Genomic DNA, 15,653 nt, shown 5'->3' with positions numbered 1-15,653 from the left:
CTGAATTATGGTATGCGAAATAATTACCGCTCAGTCTCCAGGCAAACAAACAGCTGATAAAACACAAAAGCCATTTGCTAAGTATACATCAGATGCATTAGAAAGACTGCTGAAACAACTATTCAAAACAACATTCACATTCCTATCTATATCCGTAATATATTTATGAACTGAATTTTAATAAGAGATGGTTCCGTTCTTTGCCAGGAATGTTTCAATGGACCCATGATTAACTGGGGAGGATATGCTCCTGGATAAGTGGACATTTAAAATGGCTGTTGTAGTCATGGAGCCTGGTAGGGTCCCTTATGCACTAAGATGTACCCTAAATTTGACTTCAGATCTTGTTTAAGGGTTGTTGGGACATAAAAAAAAAACTTGGTCACATATTCCACAAATGGCCTGCTTTCCACCTTTTTGAAATCCAAGATGGCCGCCGGACAAAAATGATAAAAGTCAATAAGTGACCAGAATATACTCAATATGCATATTATTTCAAAGGTCTTGAATAGGAGAATACATAAAAGGATTGTTTGACATGAATTTTCATCAGATAATGGTATAAATAAAAAAAATTAAAATTAAAAGAAATTTATTCATACATAATTGTTTATCTATGTCTCCCAATACTGTGCGGTACTGAAATTAAGCAAATAAGCATACACTTGTGTAACGAACTATTAATTGTTTTAAAAAAAAAATCACACTCTCAACCTTCATTTCACATTCCACCATTAAGTCATCTTCACTGTCTTTAGAATCATTATGACTTTCTTATAGTATTATTTGGACTGCTACACTGCCCACTTACATCACACTTACAGAATTCACAGCAAGTAATGTCTGCTACACGGCAAGGACATGCATTTGACCTAAAGCATTTTTTACAGGTGCATGGAAATGGAAAATCGGGGGGTTGATTAGGTTCAGAAACAATAAGTGGTACCAGGAAGTCATCTTTCAAAATGTAACCATAATCTACTGGATTCAGTATATCTATGGTAGCTTTTGTGGCATTTGTCCAGTGATAACATTGCAAAAAAGCTCACTTAATATGAAGCTGTATGCTATTTGAAGTTGGAACAAATCTTTCAAAATTGTTTTTAATGCTTTTATGATGGTACAGGAAATATCACAGCTCACTGAATGTATCTATGGAGTCAACATAGATACATTCAGTGAGCTGTGATATTTCCTGTACCATCATAAAAGCATTAAAAACAATTTTGAAAGATTTGTTCCAACTTCAAATAGCATACAGCTTCATATTAAGTGAGCTTTTTTGCAATGTTATCACTGGACAACAATGGCTCGGGCAAGAAACTGCTCTGCTTTGATTTCCACATCACGAGAAAGTTCTTTATTTTTTCCGAAATCCTTGATTAACTCTATTCCACCTTGCTCTGCTGCCTTGAATACAGCAAGTTTCGTTGAAACCTTGCTGGTCGTGTCACAACCATTAAGTGCATGGACAGCTGGAAACACAGAAACTAGTGCTCTTGACATTGTCAGTGCTAAATCATGGACTGGCAATGCCCTTTTGGTGTTGGCTTGTCCACAAAGGACCCATAGCTCTTCTAGTCCACTGAATTTCCAAGTTTCACTGAAGTGGTACAGTAGACATACTAAAACATCTTTATCTGGTGAAGCCACTATGACTCTCTCTAATAAGTCAGTGCAAGTGGCATGGTTGATATGTAACAACATTCTATCATCAGCCTCTTTGTGTTGACAATGAAGTGTTGGTACATCCACAACAGTTTGGGAACTGATTCTCAGGCACTTATACAAGTCATCTTCATGAGAACCTCCAAGGTATATAGGTATGGACATACTTTCTGTACCTTGAGTCACTTTCTCAATTAACCACTTGATGAAAAATTCTTGCAGCCTTACCTTGTTTTTGACTGATGACCAGAACCTTTCCATATCTACAGACCAGTTGTGGAACATGTGACCAAGTTTTTTTTTATGTCCAAACAACCCTTAAACAAAATCTGAAGTCAAATTTAGGGTACATCTTAGTGTATACGGGACCCTACCAGGCTCCATGACTATTGTGGGAAGTGGTCATTTAAAGTGGAACCAGTGACAGAAATGACTGAAAGTTATGTGTATCTGACTTCACTGAAATGGCGCTTGGTTTAGAGACTAGGTGAGGGGGGGCCAGGAAATAATCCTTACATATCATATCTGACATACAATTATTTACTTTGCTTCGGGTGTGATGCTTAATGGATTTAATATCTAATTCCATAATTTTATTTTACATGATTTGTTGTTAAACTTGCTTAATAATTTTAGTTTTGTAATTTTAGGACTTGATTAACTCACCTTAGACAAGTTAAGTATACCTGATTAACAGCTCTCCTAGGGCTGGCCCGAAGGATTAAATTTATTTTACGTGGCTAAGAACCAATTTGTTACCTAGCAACAGGGCCTACAGCTTATTGTGGAATCCGAACCACATTATAGTGAGAAATGAACTTCTATCACCAGAAATAGATTCCTCTTATTCTTCATTAGCCAGTCGGAGATTCGAACTCGTGGCCAGCAGAGTGCTAGCTAAGAACGGAACCCACTCGCCCAACGAAGAACTACACAGAATAGGTAAATGAGAGAGAGAGAGAGAGAGAAGGAATTTCTCAGCTGCCAGCTACAGGATACCAACTGAACTCAGGTAAGGCCCAAAAGCCCTGTTAACATATATATACGAGGTATGTTCAATTAGTAATGAGAAAATGTCAGGCGAAACACTAAATATGATTTGATCAAAATACTACTTCATGGTGAAGTACACATACATATATTTTATAAAATGACAAACTGGCAACTTTCTATATTTGTAAGTCTGAGTGCAGCGGTGAACGTGGTGGAACCAGTCTGATCCGGTTTGCCGATCTGTGAACACTTGTCAAAATGCAGGGAAACATGGAGCAATGTTACGCCATCAAATTTTGTGTTAAACTTAAGAAAACCAAACAAGAAGCTTATGGAATGTTAAAGGAGGCCTATGGGGGTGAACAGATGAGCCAAACAAGTTTCTATCGGTGGCTTAGCAGATTTTCTGATGGAAATGAACAGGTTGAGGATGAACCCAGATCTGGAGCACTGAAAAGTGCACGCAAGGAGGAAAACATTGAGGAAGTGCAAAGGTTAGTGATGCAAAACCGTCGAATATCTGTGAGGATGCTATCTGAAGCTGTTGGTATTAGTATTGGCACAGTAGAGACAGTTCTGACTGAAGATCTGAAGCTCCACAAAGTCTGTGCCAAGTTCGTGCCAAAGATCCTCTCCGACGACCAGAGGCAGTTTCGTGTGGAATGTTGCACTAACATTCTCAAAATGATAGAGGCTGATTCAGGTTTCCTGAATAAAGTAGTGACTTGCGATGAGAGTTGGGTGTTCACCTACGACCCTGAGAGCAAACGTCAAAGTGCTCAGTGGAAGCACGCGACCTCCCCCAGACCCAAAAAGGCAAAGATGAGCAGGTAGCAAAGGCAATGGTTGTTCTTTTCTTTGACTCTCAGGGGCTCATTCACATTGAATAGGTTCCTCACAGTCAGACCATCAATAAGGAATATTACCTTACTGTTCTGAAAAGGTTCAGGGAGAAGATGAGGAAGAAGGGGCCTCAGCAGTGGAGGAGTGGTCAGTGGTGGTTCCACCAGGACAATGCCCAATGCCACAAGTCAACACTGGTGACCACCTGGATGTCCAACAGGGGAATGAAAGTAGTACAACACCCACCCTACAGCCCTGACCTAGCCCCTTGCAACTTCTTCCTGTTCCCACGCATGAAAGACAGCCTCAGAGGAACCAGATTCCAGTCAACAGAGGAGCTGAAAGAAGCATTGGAAAGTTACCTGAAGGGACTACTGAAAAAGGACTTTGAGGAGGTCTTCCAGGATTGGGAGAGATGCATGCAGAAGTGTGTAGCTGCGAGAGGCAATTATTTTGAAGGAGACAAAGTTGTGTAAGCTTATGAAAATAAACAGTGTCTCTCCTGACATTTTCTCATTACTTATTGAACGCACCTCGTTACTTATTGAACATGCGTCTCTCCCAATCCTGGAAGACCTCCTCAAAGTCCTTTTTTAGTAGTCCCTTCAGGTAACTTTCCAATGCTTCTTTCAGCTCCTCTGTTGACTGGAATCTGGTTCCCCTGAGGCTGTCTTTCATGTGGGAACAGGAAGAAGTCGCAAGGGGCTAGGTCAGGGCTGTAGGGTGGGTGTTGTACCACTTTCATTCACCTGTTGGCCATCCAGGTGGTCACCAGTGCTGACTTGTGGCATGGAGCATTGTCCTGGTGGAACCACCACTGACCACTCCTCCACTGCTGAGGCCTCTTCTGCCTCATCTTCTCCCTGACCATTTTCAGAACAGTAAGGTAATATTCCTTATTGACGGTTTGACCGTGAGGAACCCATTCAATGTGAATGAACCCCTGAGAATCAAAGAAAGGAATAACCATGGCCTTCTCTTGCTACCTGCTCATCTTTGCCTTTTTGGGTCTGGGGGAGGTCGCGTGCTTCCACTGAGCACTTTGACGTTTGTTCTCAGGGTCGTAGGTGAACACCCAACTCTCGTCGCAAGTCACTACTTTATTCAGGAAACCTGAATCAGCCTCTATCATTTCGAGAATGTCAGTGCAACATTCCACATGAAACTGTCTCTGGTTGTCGGAGAGGATCTTTGGCACGAACTTGGCACAGACTTTGTGGAGCTTCAGATCTTCGATCAGAACTGTCTCTACTGTGCCAATACTAATACCAACAGCTTCAGATAGCATCCTCACAGATATGTATGTATGTATGCATGTATACAAATACATATATACATATGTATTTGTATATACATATGTATATACAGTATATGTATGTATAAATATAGATAGATAAATAAATAAATGTATGTATATATATATATATATATATATATATATATATATATATATATATATATATATATATATAATAATATATATATAATAATAATAATAATAATACGACTGATTTTGAAGTCAATCAAATCAGTGTTGAAAATATTCCCTGAAAATATGATCTTTTCATATAATAACACTAGAAAAATAAATGAACTTGCTTATTAGAAGTTGTCGTCTCCAGAAAAGGAACGTTTATAAAATCCCATTTGTAGACTGTGGTTCACTTTATTTGGGCCAGACTGGCAAGGGGTCAAATGTTAGGATAAATCATCATAAATATTTCATTTTACATAGCTTGCTTGAAAGTGCCCTAGAGTAAGGGCGAAAACTCTTGCACTTCGTTGTTTCACATTCCTCGTGGCTAAATACTGTTTATATATTATATTGCTTTTTTTCCATAATAGAAGTTACAATTATAATATATATTGACACGTTTTCTACTGGGGGGTCTAGTGTACTAATGAGTTACACTAGGGATATACGAAACTTACCTTGGATAACGTAAAAATCTGGACTCTGGCCTTGAGGTAAGATAGAAAACATGTACATCAAAATATGGCTGAAAGCCTATCTCCAAAAGGGTATTGATTAGGTAAACTCTGGGGTTTGACATAATTAATTATATATACAAAAGTAACACGTCAGAAGAAAGGTAGCGTAATTTGGGACAGGCAAACGAGGACTCGCAATGCAAGATGAAGGAACAAATGACTGGGAATTGCCCGAAGAAACGCAATGGGAGCCTGCTTCAAGGGCATTGCAAATGATGTAGTGGGATTACTACGCACGCAAGGTGATACACAGGTCCACAGCTGACTACTCCTAATCTTATGTAGGAGGTGATGTTCCTTGTCCTTTGGGGAAGCCAGCGATAGGAAGGGCATGTGAATAATTTCACAACAAAAGGTTACTGTGCCAGGACTACCACATGTCGTGACCAGCAGGGTAATAGAGCAAGGGGCAGGACCTAAGTCCTGGATGAGCTGTTGACAGAGTCTGACGAGAGTCTAAGATCGAGTGGGTCCTTCTGAGATCCTTTATAGCCTTGCTGGGATTACGCTGGCGTCAGTCACCTGGCAGCATGGCTGGCGGTTCAAGATGGCAGCAAACACATGTTCAATTTAGGCAAAGATTTACCCCTACCGGAATAGCACCTGAAATTTAAAGGAGTCTTGGTAGTCACTCGAACAAGAGAAGAGATTAAAGGTTCCCCCACAAAAAGGCAGTGGTGAGAGAGGGTTTATAGAGGTGAATTTTGCCTACAGAGGGTCCTACTAAAAATGAATGAAGTAATTAAATAATATCTACTTTATTTCTTTTGCCAGATGAGATGGCGTGAGAGAGAGCGTGATACTTTGACAATATATATATATAGTATATATATATATATATATATATATATATATATATATATATATATATATATATATATATATATATGTTTATATATATATGCTTTGTTTTATTATAAATTTTATATTTCATATTATTTATTTTTATATATGATATATATATATATATATACACATATATATATATATATATATATATATATATATATATATATATATATATATATATATATATATATATGTATGTATGTATGTATGTATTATTAGGTTCTCACCTGGCTTCCTTACTGTACTCCTTGTTCAGGGGTCCAATCTGGGGTCTAGCTCGTGAACATGGGCTTACTAATACACCTTGAGATTCTGGCTGCAATTTCTAGGTCAGGTAGGAAACTATATAGAAAAACAGTTGGGCATACTTCAACAAGGGGCTGTTGCAGATAAACACTTAGGTTTACTTAAATGGAATATATTTACAATTAAACACGTCAGTCAGAAGACTGGGGAATGATAGGCAGATACAACAGGTGGCTGCCACGTGGTTAGTTATGCTATCACTGGTTCAGTAATTGAAGAGTCTATGATTAATCCTCTTGAAGGGTTACCGAAGAATTGATTGCAGTGGCCTTTTCACTGCAAGAAGCACAAGACAAGTAGATGTTTCCACAGCTGGCGATATACTGTCTGCAATTTGAATAATGCTACAGTTACACAAGGATAATTATAATGATTTCAGACGAATCGAGGGTTGCGCAGAGGGTGCCAAGAAAACTCGATTCTGTTATGACATGCTTGCATTAAAATTCACACTGAACTAAGTGAGTCAGGTCTTTGTGATAACTCACATTTCAGAAAAGAAAATGAGGGTGCAGTGGAAGATTAAAGATACGTGACTGTTGAAAGAATCCTGAATCAGGACATTACCTTATAATAGAGCGATGGAGGGGCCTCGTTTAATTTCACCAGGTCTGGAGGGAAGATTTTAATGGGAGTGCATAGGTAATGTTGCTGGGTGATCAAAAGGTGACCACGTGGAGGGGTCAGCTCAATAAGGAGCATGCAAGGGGATGTGCATCAGTCTGCTACCTGCAGGTTTCTGAGGCAGAGATGCGCTGTCTCTCGCCTTATATAACCTTGGGGGTTTATTTCCATGCTCCTTCCAGAGTTCACTTGGATCGCAAGATGGTGGCTCAGTCACCTCGTTTTCTATGTTGGAATCTTCCAAATCCTGGTGACTTCTGGCAACCCATGCTCGCCAGTTTTATTGGGGGACTCAACATTTCTGGTGGATTTTTGGCAGGCTTCGTCTCCATTTGCCTTTTATCTGAAAAGAGGTAACTCCAGCAGTCACCAGGTCTTTAGGAAAGATAAACAGATGCTGCAAAAAGGGGAGCATGGAGAGAAATGACATAGGGGCTGAATTTCTTGCGCCCTTCCTCAGTTAGGTATCACTATGAAACTTTCTTTATTTGGACTAAAAGGCATTTTGGAGGTTTGGGTTTGCTTAGGAAGGGGTTTCCCATGTCAATATATATATATATATATATATATATATATATATATATATATATATATATATATATATATATATATATATATATATATATATAGATAAATTATGGCATTTAATCCTATACTAGTTTGGCCCAAACAAACGAATCACATTCATAAATGAGATTTTATAAACGTTCCTTTTCTGGAGGACAACTTCTAATAAGTAAGTTTATTTATTTCTGCAGTGTTATTATATGAGAAGATTACTCTTTCAGGGAATATTTGCAACAATGATTTGACTGACTCAGAATTGCCAATATGCGGTTATATTGTTTCTGATGTAGGTCATTTGTTGGCAATTCTGAGTCAGTCAAACCATTGTTGCAAATATTCCCTGAAAGAGTAATCTTTTCATATAATAACAATCTGTTAATGGAAGGTTTCTCTCTCTTTCTCTCTTTCATTATGTTAATTAACATTTAGAATATTCAGAATTGCTAGTTATCACTACATCAGTCTTTCTACCATATTTGGTCTTATGTCTGGAAAGGCTACCTATCAAGAGGCCTAACAGAAAAATCAGAATTTTGGGGCTAAATTTTGAAGTCTTTAGACTTCCTTAAAGGCCATGAGGCTTTGGAGTTATGCGACAGTTTCTGAATTCTCCAGAAGCCATCAGGAGGCACAGTTTCTGAATTTTCCATAAGCCATCAGGGGGGTTCATTGGTTTTTAGGAGATAGCAACAGTCTTCTTGCAGCAAGACTTAGTGCCATCTTTTCTTCAGAAAGAACAGCAATATTGGTACTCTCTAGAAGATGCTAATCTATCTAAAGCTGTCATGGAATCAGCAGAAGCTGGCTCTGCCTCCAAAGATATCGATGCACCAACTGACAGTGGTTCATGACCAGTGTCCACTGATCTCACATTCAAGGAGGCAGATATATCAGCTGTCAGAGGACTGAGATCTACACCTGCTAATGAAGCCTTTGTTGAGAAAAGGCCACCAGCCACCGCTGGTGCCCACCATTCCGTTCAAAGTCCATTGATGATGTGCTCATCTTAATAAAAGGGACTGCCTTGAGGTACCTCTTTATTTGTATCCATTCTATCTGCCAAAAAATTAAATTCACTAGTCATCTTCATTTTTGGTGTCTGATCTTTATATCAACTAATATATATTTCCCTAGATATGGTAAATTCCTACCTGTTTCTTTTTATGGCTTTTACAGGGTTTGTCATGAATGCTGTTTGCTTTGTAACAAGACTGAGACAAGTAATGTCAGAACAAACATATAGGGAGCTGATTCAAATGTTGTTTTGCTTTAAGTGTCTGACCTTTCCTCTTTATCCCAATCTGATCCATAATTTGTGAGAGGCAATTTATGCAATGAGGTGTATTATGGCATACTCCATGGGCATCTTGCCCACAGTTGTTACACACAACTTTTTTTACTTTTAATCCTACCTCTACGTGCGTTACTCACATGACTATAATTCTGGCAGCAGAAACATTTTTGACACAGCTGACCAAAGGTTTTTACTTGTAACTTACACCAGTTAGGATTTTTTCCTTGTGGAAGTCTCAGGATTACAGATAAGCATGTTAGGGTCTTCCTCATATGCCTCACTTCAATTACCATACTTCTTGAATAATTTATCAACCTCCTTAATCTTATAACTGCTTTAACAGAATTTAGAGCTCAATGAGGCAAAACTTCTACTTCATTGCCTATAATGCTGAAACTGATGCAATTCTGCTTTTTTCCTTGTATGACACTTCTATCAAGTGTGAGCCACCACCAAGAACTGACATCTTAGTGTTCTTTCCCAACTGTTTTACAATCTCCCTGTGAACATCAAACATGTCTACTTCTCGAATCCTAATTCTTTAGAGAAACCATGAACAAATTCTATCTTTGAGTTAACTTTATTATTGCCAAATTTCCTAAATTTGATACTTCTCTATAAAGGACTGGAGCATGGATAGTAAAGCTGATGAGTTTGTATTACAACACATTTCAAGGGCTAATCCAAATTCAAGGCAGTAGTGTTAACTGTGTTGGGTTATCAGTAAGCCCAGGAGTACTGTCTATTTTAATGGACCTATCCATAAAAATATATTAAAAAATGAGTAAACAACCACTTTATAATGGTAAAAAGACACCTTATACTTTTAATAAGGTTCAGCTCTCCACCAATGACACTAGTAGGAACTAACTGCCAAATATCCATGGCCTAGCTACCCCATTAAGATGGCACAGCATAACTACAGAACAGAATGCCTGGAGTCCTATCCCAACTATCAGCCACCACTGGGCTCCAAAGGCTGATCTTTGAGACTGTTCAGATCTTGAGGACCTGATATGAAGAATCATACCAGTATCTTTTGAATTTAAACATTACTAGGTGTGATGAGACCATCATGGCTCCCACTCTTGGCTTCGAAAGTGAACCCCAATCCAAGGAATGGTATTCCATCTTCAAAATCAAGACAGTGAAAGTAGCCAGTTAAGGCACATCAACACAGTTCACAGATAAGTTACAGCATTCTTGTATTTGCTGTCATCGAAAAGTTGGCAATACCTTGACAACAATGATTACAATGCTCTTAATATGAAGAACACTGCAAACATTGCTGTCAATTTATTTCCAGCTTATCAAGAACTGTGAATACAACCATGTTTTCAAATTATCTGCTGACGGTATGAGAGATTGAAAAGCAAGATGAAAAAAGGCAAAGTAAATTAGGCTGAGTAAAAGCATTCGCTGATGGAATAGAAGAAAAACCTGCAGTTGCTCTATGTAGTAATGGTTAGAGAGACTGGACAGCAAGATGGAAGAAAGCTGATGAAGCTGAGATTGAAATTTCAATGAGAAAAAAAGAAAAAGCATGGAGAGACAAGTGGATCCGAACCGGGGAAAGAGATTCCTTCTCTTCAATAAGAACCCTCTCACCCATCACAAGGCTTCATCACAGAATATAAATCTTTTATGGTAATGTCATGTGACTTCATCAAAGCATTCTCTCATTAAGAAGGAACTCTTGAGCCTCTCTACAGACTTGTTCAGAAGGAATTTTTCTCTGAACTGGACACCCACAACTTTGGCAAAACTAAACAAACCCTCAAAGTTTTGATGCTGATAATATAAAAAAAATTGCTGATAGAATTTAGGGTTTGCACAAGTGAAGAAATGTGTCCTTGCACTATATTTAACAACAATATTATTTCAAACAGAAAAAATACATATTGCATGAACAATAGAGTAGAAATACTAAACAACAGACTTGAAATACTACAAGCCAATAGAGAACATCCTAGTGGCAACAATTGTGGCATAGCATGTATTCTGAGAATACATTTCTCAGTGAAACGCTGAATAAAAATCGTCCGCCTCATACATTCAAAATAACACTGATTCTTTGAATTCCACTAAATAAATATATGCGGCCTACTCTAAAACTTGGGAGGTGAAATGATATGCAAGAAGTCCGTAGTGAGTAGAATAAGCAAAACACATTCACAATGTGGCTAGCGTGTTTTGTTAAGTACGAGTAATATGGAGAAAAATTGATCTTTAGATTTAAAAATTTATATAAATAAATCAGATATATATCGGGACGGCATAATCCTTGTTGAATTTGAAAACTATTACTTTTGAATATCATAATTTGGGTAAAAGAGCTAAGTCATGGAATGGATAAACGCATCCCTGCTGTTTGAACCAAACTCACTATAATCATTTTGACAAACAAACTGATTAAAAAAATTAGGGATGGTAGTCTAAAAACCTCACCAGGAGGAAGTGAGTCCCAGGCTTGTCCATGGTCTAAAATAAAAGTAATTTTATAGTCAGTAGTATATATATATTGCTATGGATGTCCGAGGGATACTTACTTGATTCTGGGTGGCAACGGATGAACGTAGGGAGTTCCTTTTATTTATTATACATCTGACTCAATATTAGGACAATTCATAGCAAACAAGGGAAATCTATGGCTTAAGGCCTTCCTCACTTGAGGGAAAATTACGTAAACTCAAGGGTTCTCTTAACTAATTATATTTACATAACAGACACAGACCAGAAGAATGACGAATTATTGGGCAGGTAATAATAAGGGCCTGCTAAAATAATGAATTCTACACAGAATAAATATTCTACTCCAATGATGTCTTCATAGCGGGAAACATCGCAGTGGGCAATAGAAGGGGGACTGCACATGAATGGAGCAGAGAGATTCCACAGTCAAGGCCTATCTGCAAAATATGCAAGACAGTTACTTGCAATAATAATAAGATGCTCAAAGGGAAACTGAGGAATGCACAGATGGTGCCAAGTAACTCAGTTCAACACTAATGCATAATTACGTTAACACCGAATGCTCTAACACAGATTACTGAAAGTGATCGCGCAATGGAGAATAAATGAAAAGCAGGCAGAGAAATAATAGGAATCATGACTGACTAAGAGCCTTATTCCGGCACATTACCTTCGTCAAGATGATGGTGTCCTCGATCAATGGGGCACTGGTGATGGAGGAGGGAGTTATAATGCCACTACAAAGTATAATGGTTTGAGCCCCGGTGTCAAACACGTGGGAGGTTCAGAGGGACAGGCAAGGTAAGGACATCTGTCTTCGGGTCATGTTCTGAGCATTCTCTCTCTCGATTTCTGTTGCATCGCTTATAAATAACCTTCAGGGATTATGCTGTGGCTTCCGACTAGGTGGCACAAAGGTTAATCTTCATCACGTTTTCTATAATGACGACCACATGGCATCAGTTAACACTCATGGAGGGTTCAGAACGAGGGGGGGGACCCACTTTCTCTTTTTGGCTCCTCCCTTGCCTTGCTTGACACCGGGAAGGTATCTGGAATTAGGCCTAAAGGCAATCACTCTGAACAGAGAGAGGGGTTAGGCTTAACCATTATGGGGAATGAAGGAGAGAGTTTGTGAAGGGGCAAGTGGAAACCCACAGTTCTAGTAATTAATTATTGAAATTAATTTTTATTTCTTTCTCAATTACATTACTGATGTAAAAACGGGTGAAGTTGCGAGGAAAAGAAGTCTCATCCTTTGAAATATATATGTATAAATAAATATATGTATATATATGTGTGTGTGTGTGTGTGTATAAAGCTGTACACAAGTGTGTATATATATGTATATATATAATATATATATATATATATATATATATATATATATATATATATATATATATATATATATATATATATATATATATGTATGTATATATATATATATATATATATATATATATATATATATATATATATATATATAATATATATATATATATATATATATGTGTGTGTATGTATATAACTACAGTAACCAATCTCAGTTCTCCCTGTGCTTTCCAAAGTTGCTGAAAACTTATTTTTAAACCATTATATAAGTATGTGGAATCTAAAGGGTTGTTAGTTGACAGTCAATATGCATACAGGAAACAGTTAGGTGCCTGTGATGCGCTTTTAGACCTGACATACATTTTGCAAGGGAACCTTGATAAGGGTTTTGAGTGCAGAGCAATTCAAATAGATTTTAGTGCTGCTTTCGATTTAGTAAATCACAAGGTACTTATTTATAAACTTCAGAATCTCGGAGTGGGTGGATATGTTTTAGGATTACTTCAAAATTTCCTTACAGGTAGGTAGTAGCGAGTTGCTGTGGACCGGATCTTGAGTGAACCAAGACCTATTGTGTCTGGAGTTCCACAGGGTAGTGCTCTTGGTCCACTGTTATTTTTAATGTGTGCATGTGATATGGATGTTGGTCTGGAAAACAAGATTATTCAGTACGCCGGTGATGCAACACTTGTGGGTGTAGTAAAGTCTCCACTTATAAGAAATGAAGCTGCCCTCAGCCTCAAACAGGATATAGACCTGATCAGGGAATGGCGTAGTCGGTAGGGTATGAGGCTGAACTCCACTAAAACGAAGACACTGTCGATTAGCAGATCTCAGACACATTTCCCACTCCATCCTCCCCTTCACGTGGATGGACCTTTGCTGAATGAATCTGAAGCTTTAACTATTCTAGGTGTAACTTTTGACTCACATCTAACTTTTGAGGAACATCTAATGAAAGTTTCAGCGAATGCCGCACGAAAGTATGGTATTGTTTGGAAGACTTCATATATTCATAATAGTGATAAAATCAATGCCAGAGATTTATCTCTTTTAGATAGAATGGTTCGTGGTGGTAAGTTTCTGTTTCCTAATATTAGCAGTTATGACTTGGACCATTGACGGATGGTCTCTTGTTTGTCACTTTTTCATAAGCTGTACTTCAACAGAGATCTTTCACATTCACAATTGACCTCTGATCCCCTTTATCTGCCGAGAGCAACCAGATTCGTTGAAGAGCAGCACCAATATGCAGTAAATGTGACTCGCTGTCGAACTTGTCAGTTCCAGAGGTCCTTCATTCCTCACACCGTGGGACTGTGGAACAGCCTCCCAGAGGATGTCGTGCAGTTGGAACTTCAGAAGTTCACGCGAAAATGAAAAGCATTACTACCCTAATACTATTCTTCTTATATTTTAATACATTTTTATCTATTTCCTTATTTATTAATTTATATATATATATTTTCTTTTCTGGTAAGCGGGCTCCCTTCTTTCTGTATTTCCCTTTACTTCCTCTTGCTTCTTCCTAAAGCACCATATTCTTTGAAAGCTTGAATTTCAAGTCAATGGCCCCTTTGGTGGGCTTGTTCCATATGAATAGGTTTCATCTACTGAATAATAATAATAATAATAATAATAATAATAATAATAATAATAATAATAATAATAATAATAATAATAATAATAATAATAATAATAATATATATGTTGTGCAACTGGAACTTCAAAAGTTCAAGGGAAGAAGCAACGCATTACTACCCTAAAACAATGTTCCTTGAGTTTTAATAATTTACGTACATTTTATCTATTTTTTTTTAATTAACTTGTTAATTCATTTTCCATTTTCTAATAATTGATGTTTTCTTTCTATATTTCTTATTACCTTCTGTTATTTCTTTCAAACGAACACCATATTCTTTGGAAGCTTGAATTTCAAGTCACTGGCCCTTGTAGAGTTGTTCCATATGAATAGGGTTCATGTATAATATATATATATATATATATATATATATATATATATATATATATATATATATATATATATATATATATATATATATATATTATATATATATTATGTATATGTATATATATATGTATTTTTTTCTGGCATTTTCTTCAAATGCTACACATTTGGTTTGGCTTCCACAGTTCACTGGTGAAACTTCCGATTCCTCATGTGCTTTTTAAGTTTTCAAGGAGGGATAAGAAAAACTACCACAATACGATTTTATTTATACATTCAAAAGCTGACATGAGTTTCAGCCATGCATAGTCTTCTACAGGGATATTGTAGGCTCCCAGTGGAACTCCATTCTAATATATGGCAGGTTACAGCCAATATTACATCTGTAAAATAATCTGGTCCCTGACTCCCTGTGTTCCTACAATGGAGAACAATGTTTCCCATCACAAGGGCAGCTATTATTGCCCAATAAAGATCATAATGGGCGGCTTTCCATCTACCTACTGTACGAGGTCCAACCTTCCTCGAATCTTCCAGTAGTAATGATATTTCCCAAAATAAGGATGGAAGTCATGTTTGAGTGGTTGAAGACATCGATTAACAACCCCTTATAGTCGTGGTGTTCTTCATTCCATGATGAAGCAGCCTTTCTACATCCAGGAAGTTTGGGACCAGCTTACTCTACAGATGTAAAATCAGAGGAGGGGTGGAATCCTTCCAGCCTGAGCTGTACTGGATGTA

General features: G+C 37.6%; 1 protein-coding gene across 1 annotated transcript; it reads left to right on the top strand.

The window, feature by feature from the left end:
- Positions 1 to 3,027: 3,027 nt before the first annotated feature.
- On the top strand, positions 3,028 to 3,495 carry LOC136836195 (protein GVQW3-like). Its single transcript, XM_067100196.1, has one exon. It carries the CDS (start codon positions 3,028 to 3,030, stop codon positions 3,493 to 3,495), a length of 468 nt encoding a protein of 155 aa, XP_066956297.1.
- The last annotated feature ends 12,158 nt before the right edge of the window (positions 3,496 to 15,653 follow it).

Source organism: Macrobrachium rosenbergii, chromosome 56, assembly GCF_040412425.1.
Source record: "Macrobrachium rosenbergii isolate ZJJX-2024 chromosome 56, ASM4041242v1, whole genome shotgun sequence".
Classification (NCBI taxonomy): domain Eukaryota; kingdom Metazoa; phylum Arthropoda; class Malacostraca; order Decapoda; family Palaemonidae; genus Macrobrachium; species Macrobrachium rosenbergii.
Note: the sequence above shows the minus strand (reverse complement) of the source record. Positions and strands in the feature narration are given on the sequence as shown.

Excerpts from the sequence above, each read along its gene's own strand:
- LOC136836195 (XM_067100196.1), top strand. The coding sequence starts at position 3,028 with ATGAGCCAAACAAGTTTCTATCGGTGGCTTAGCAGATTTTCTGATGGA.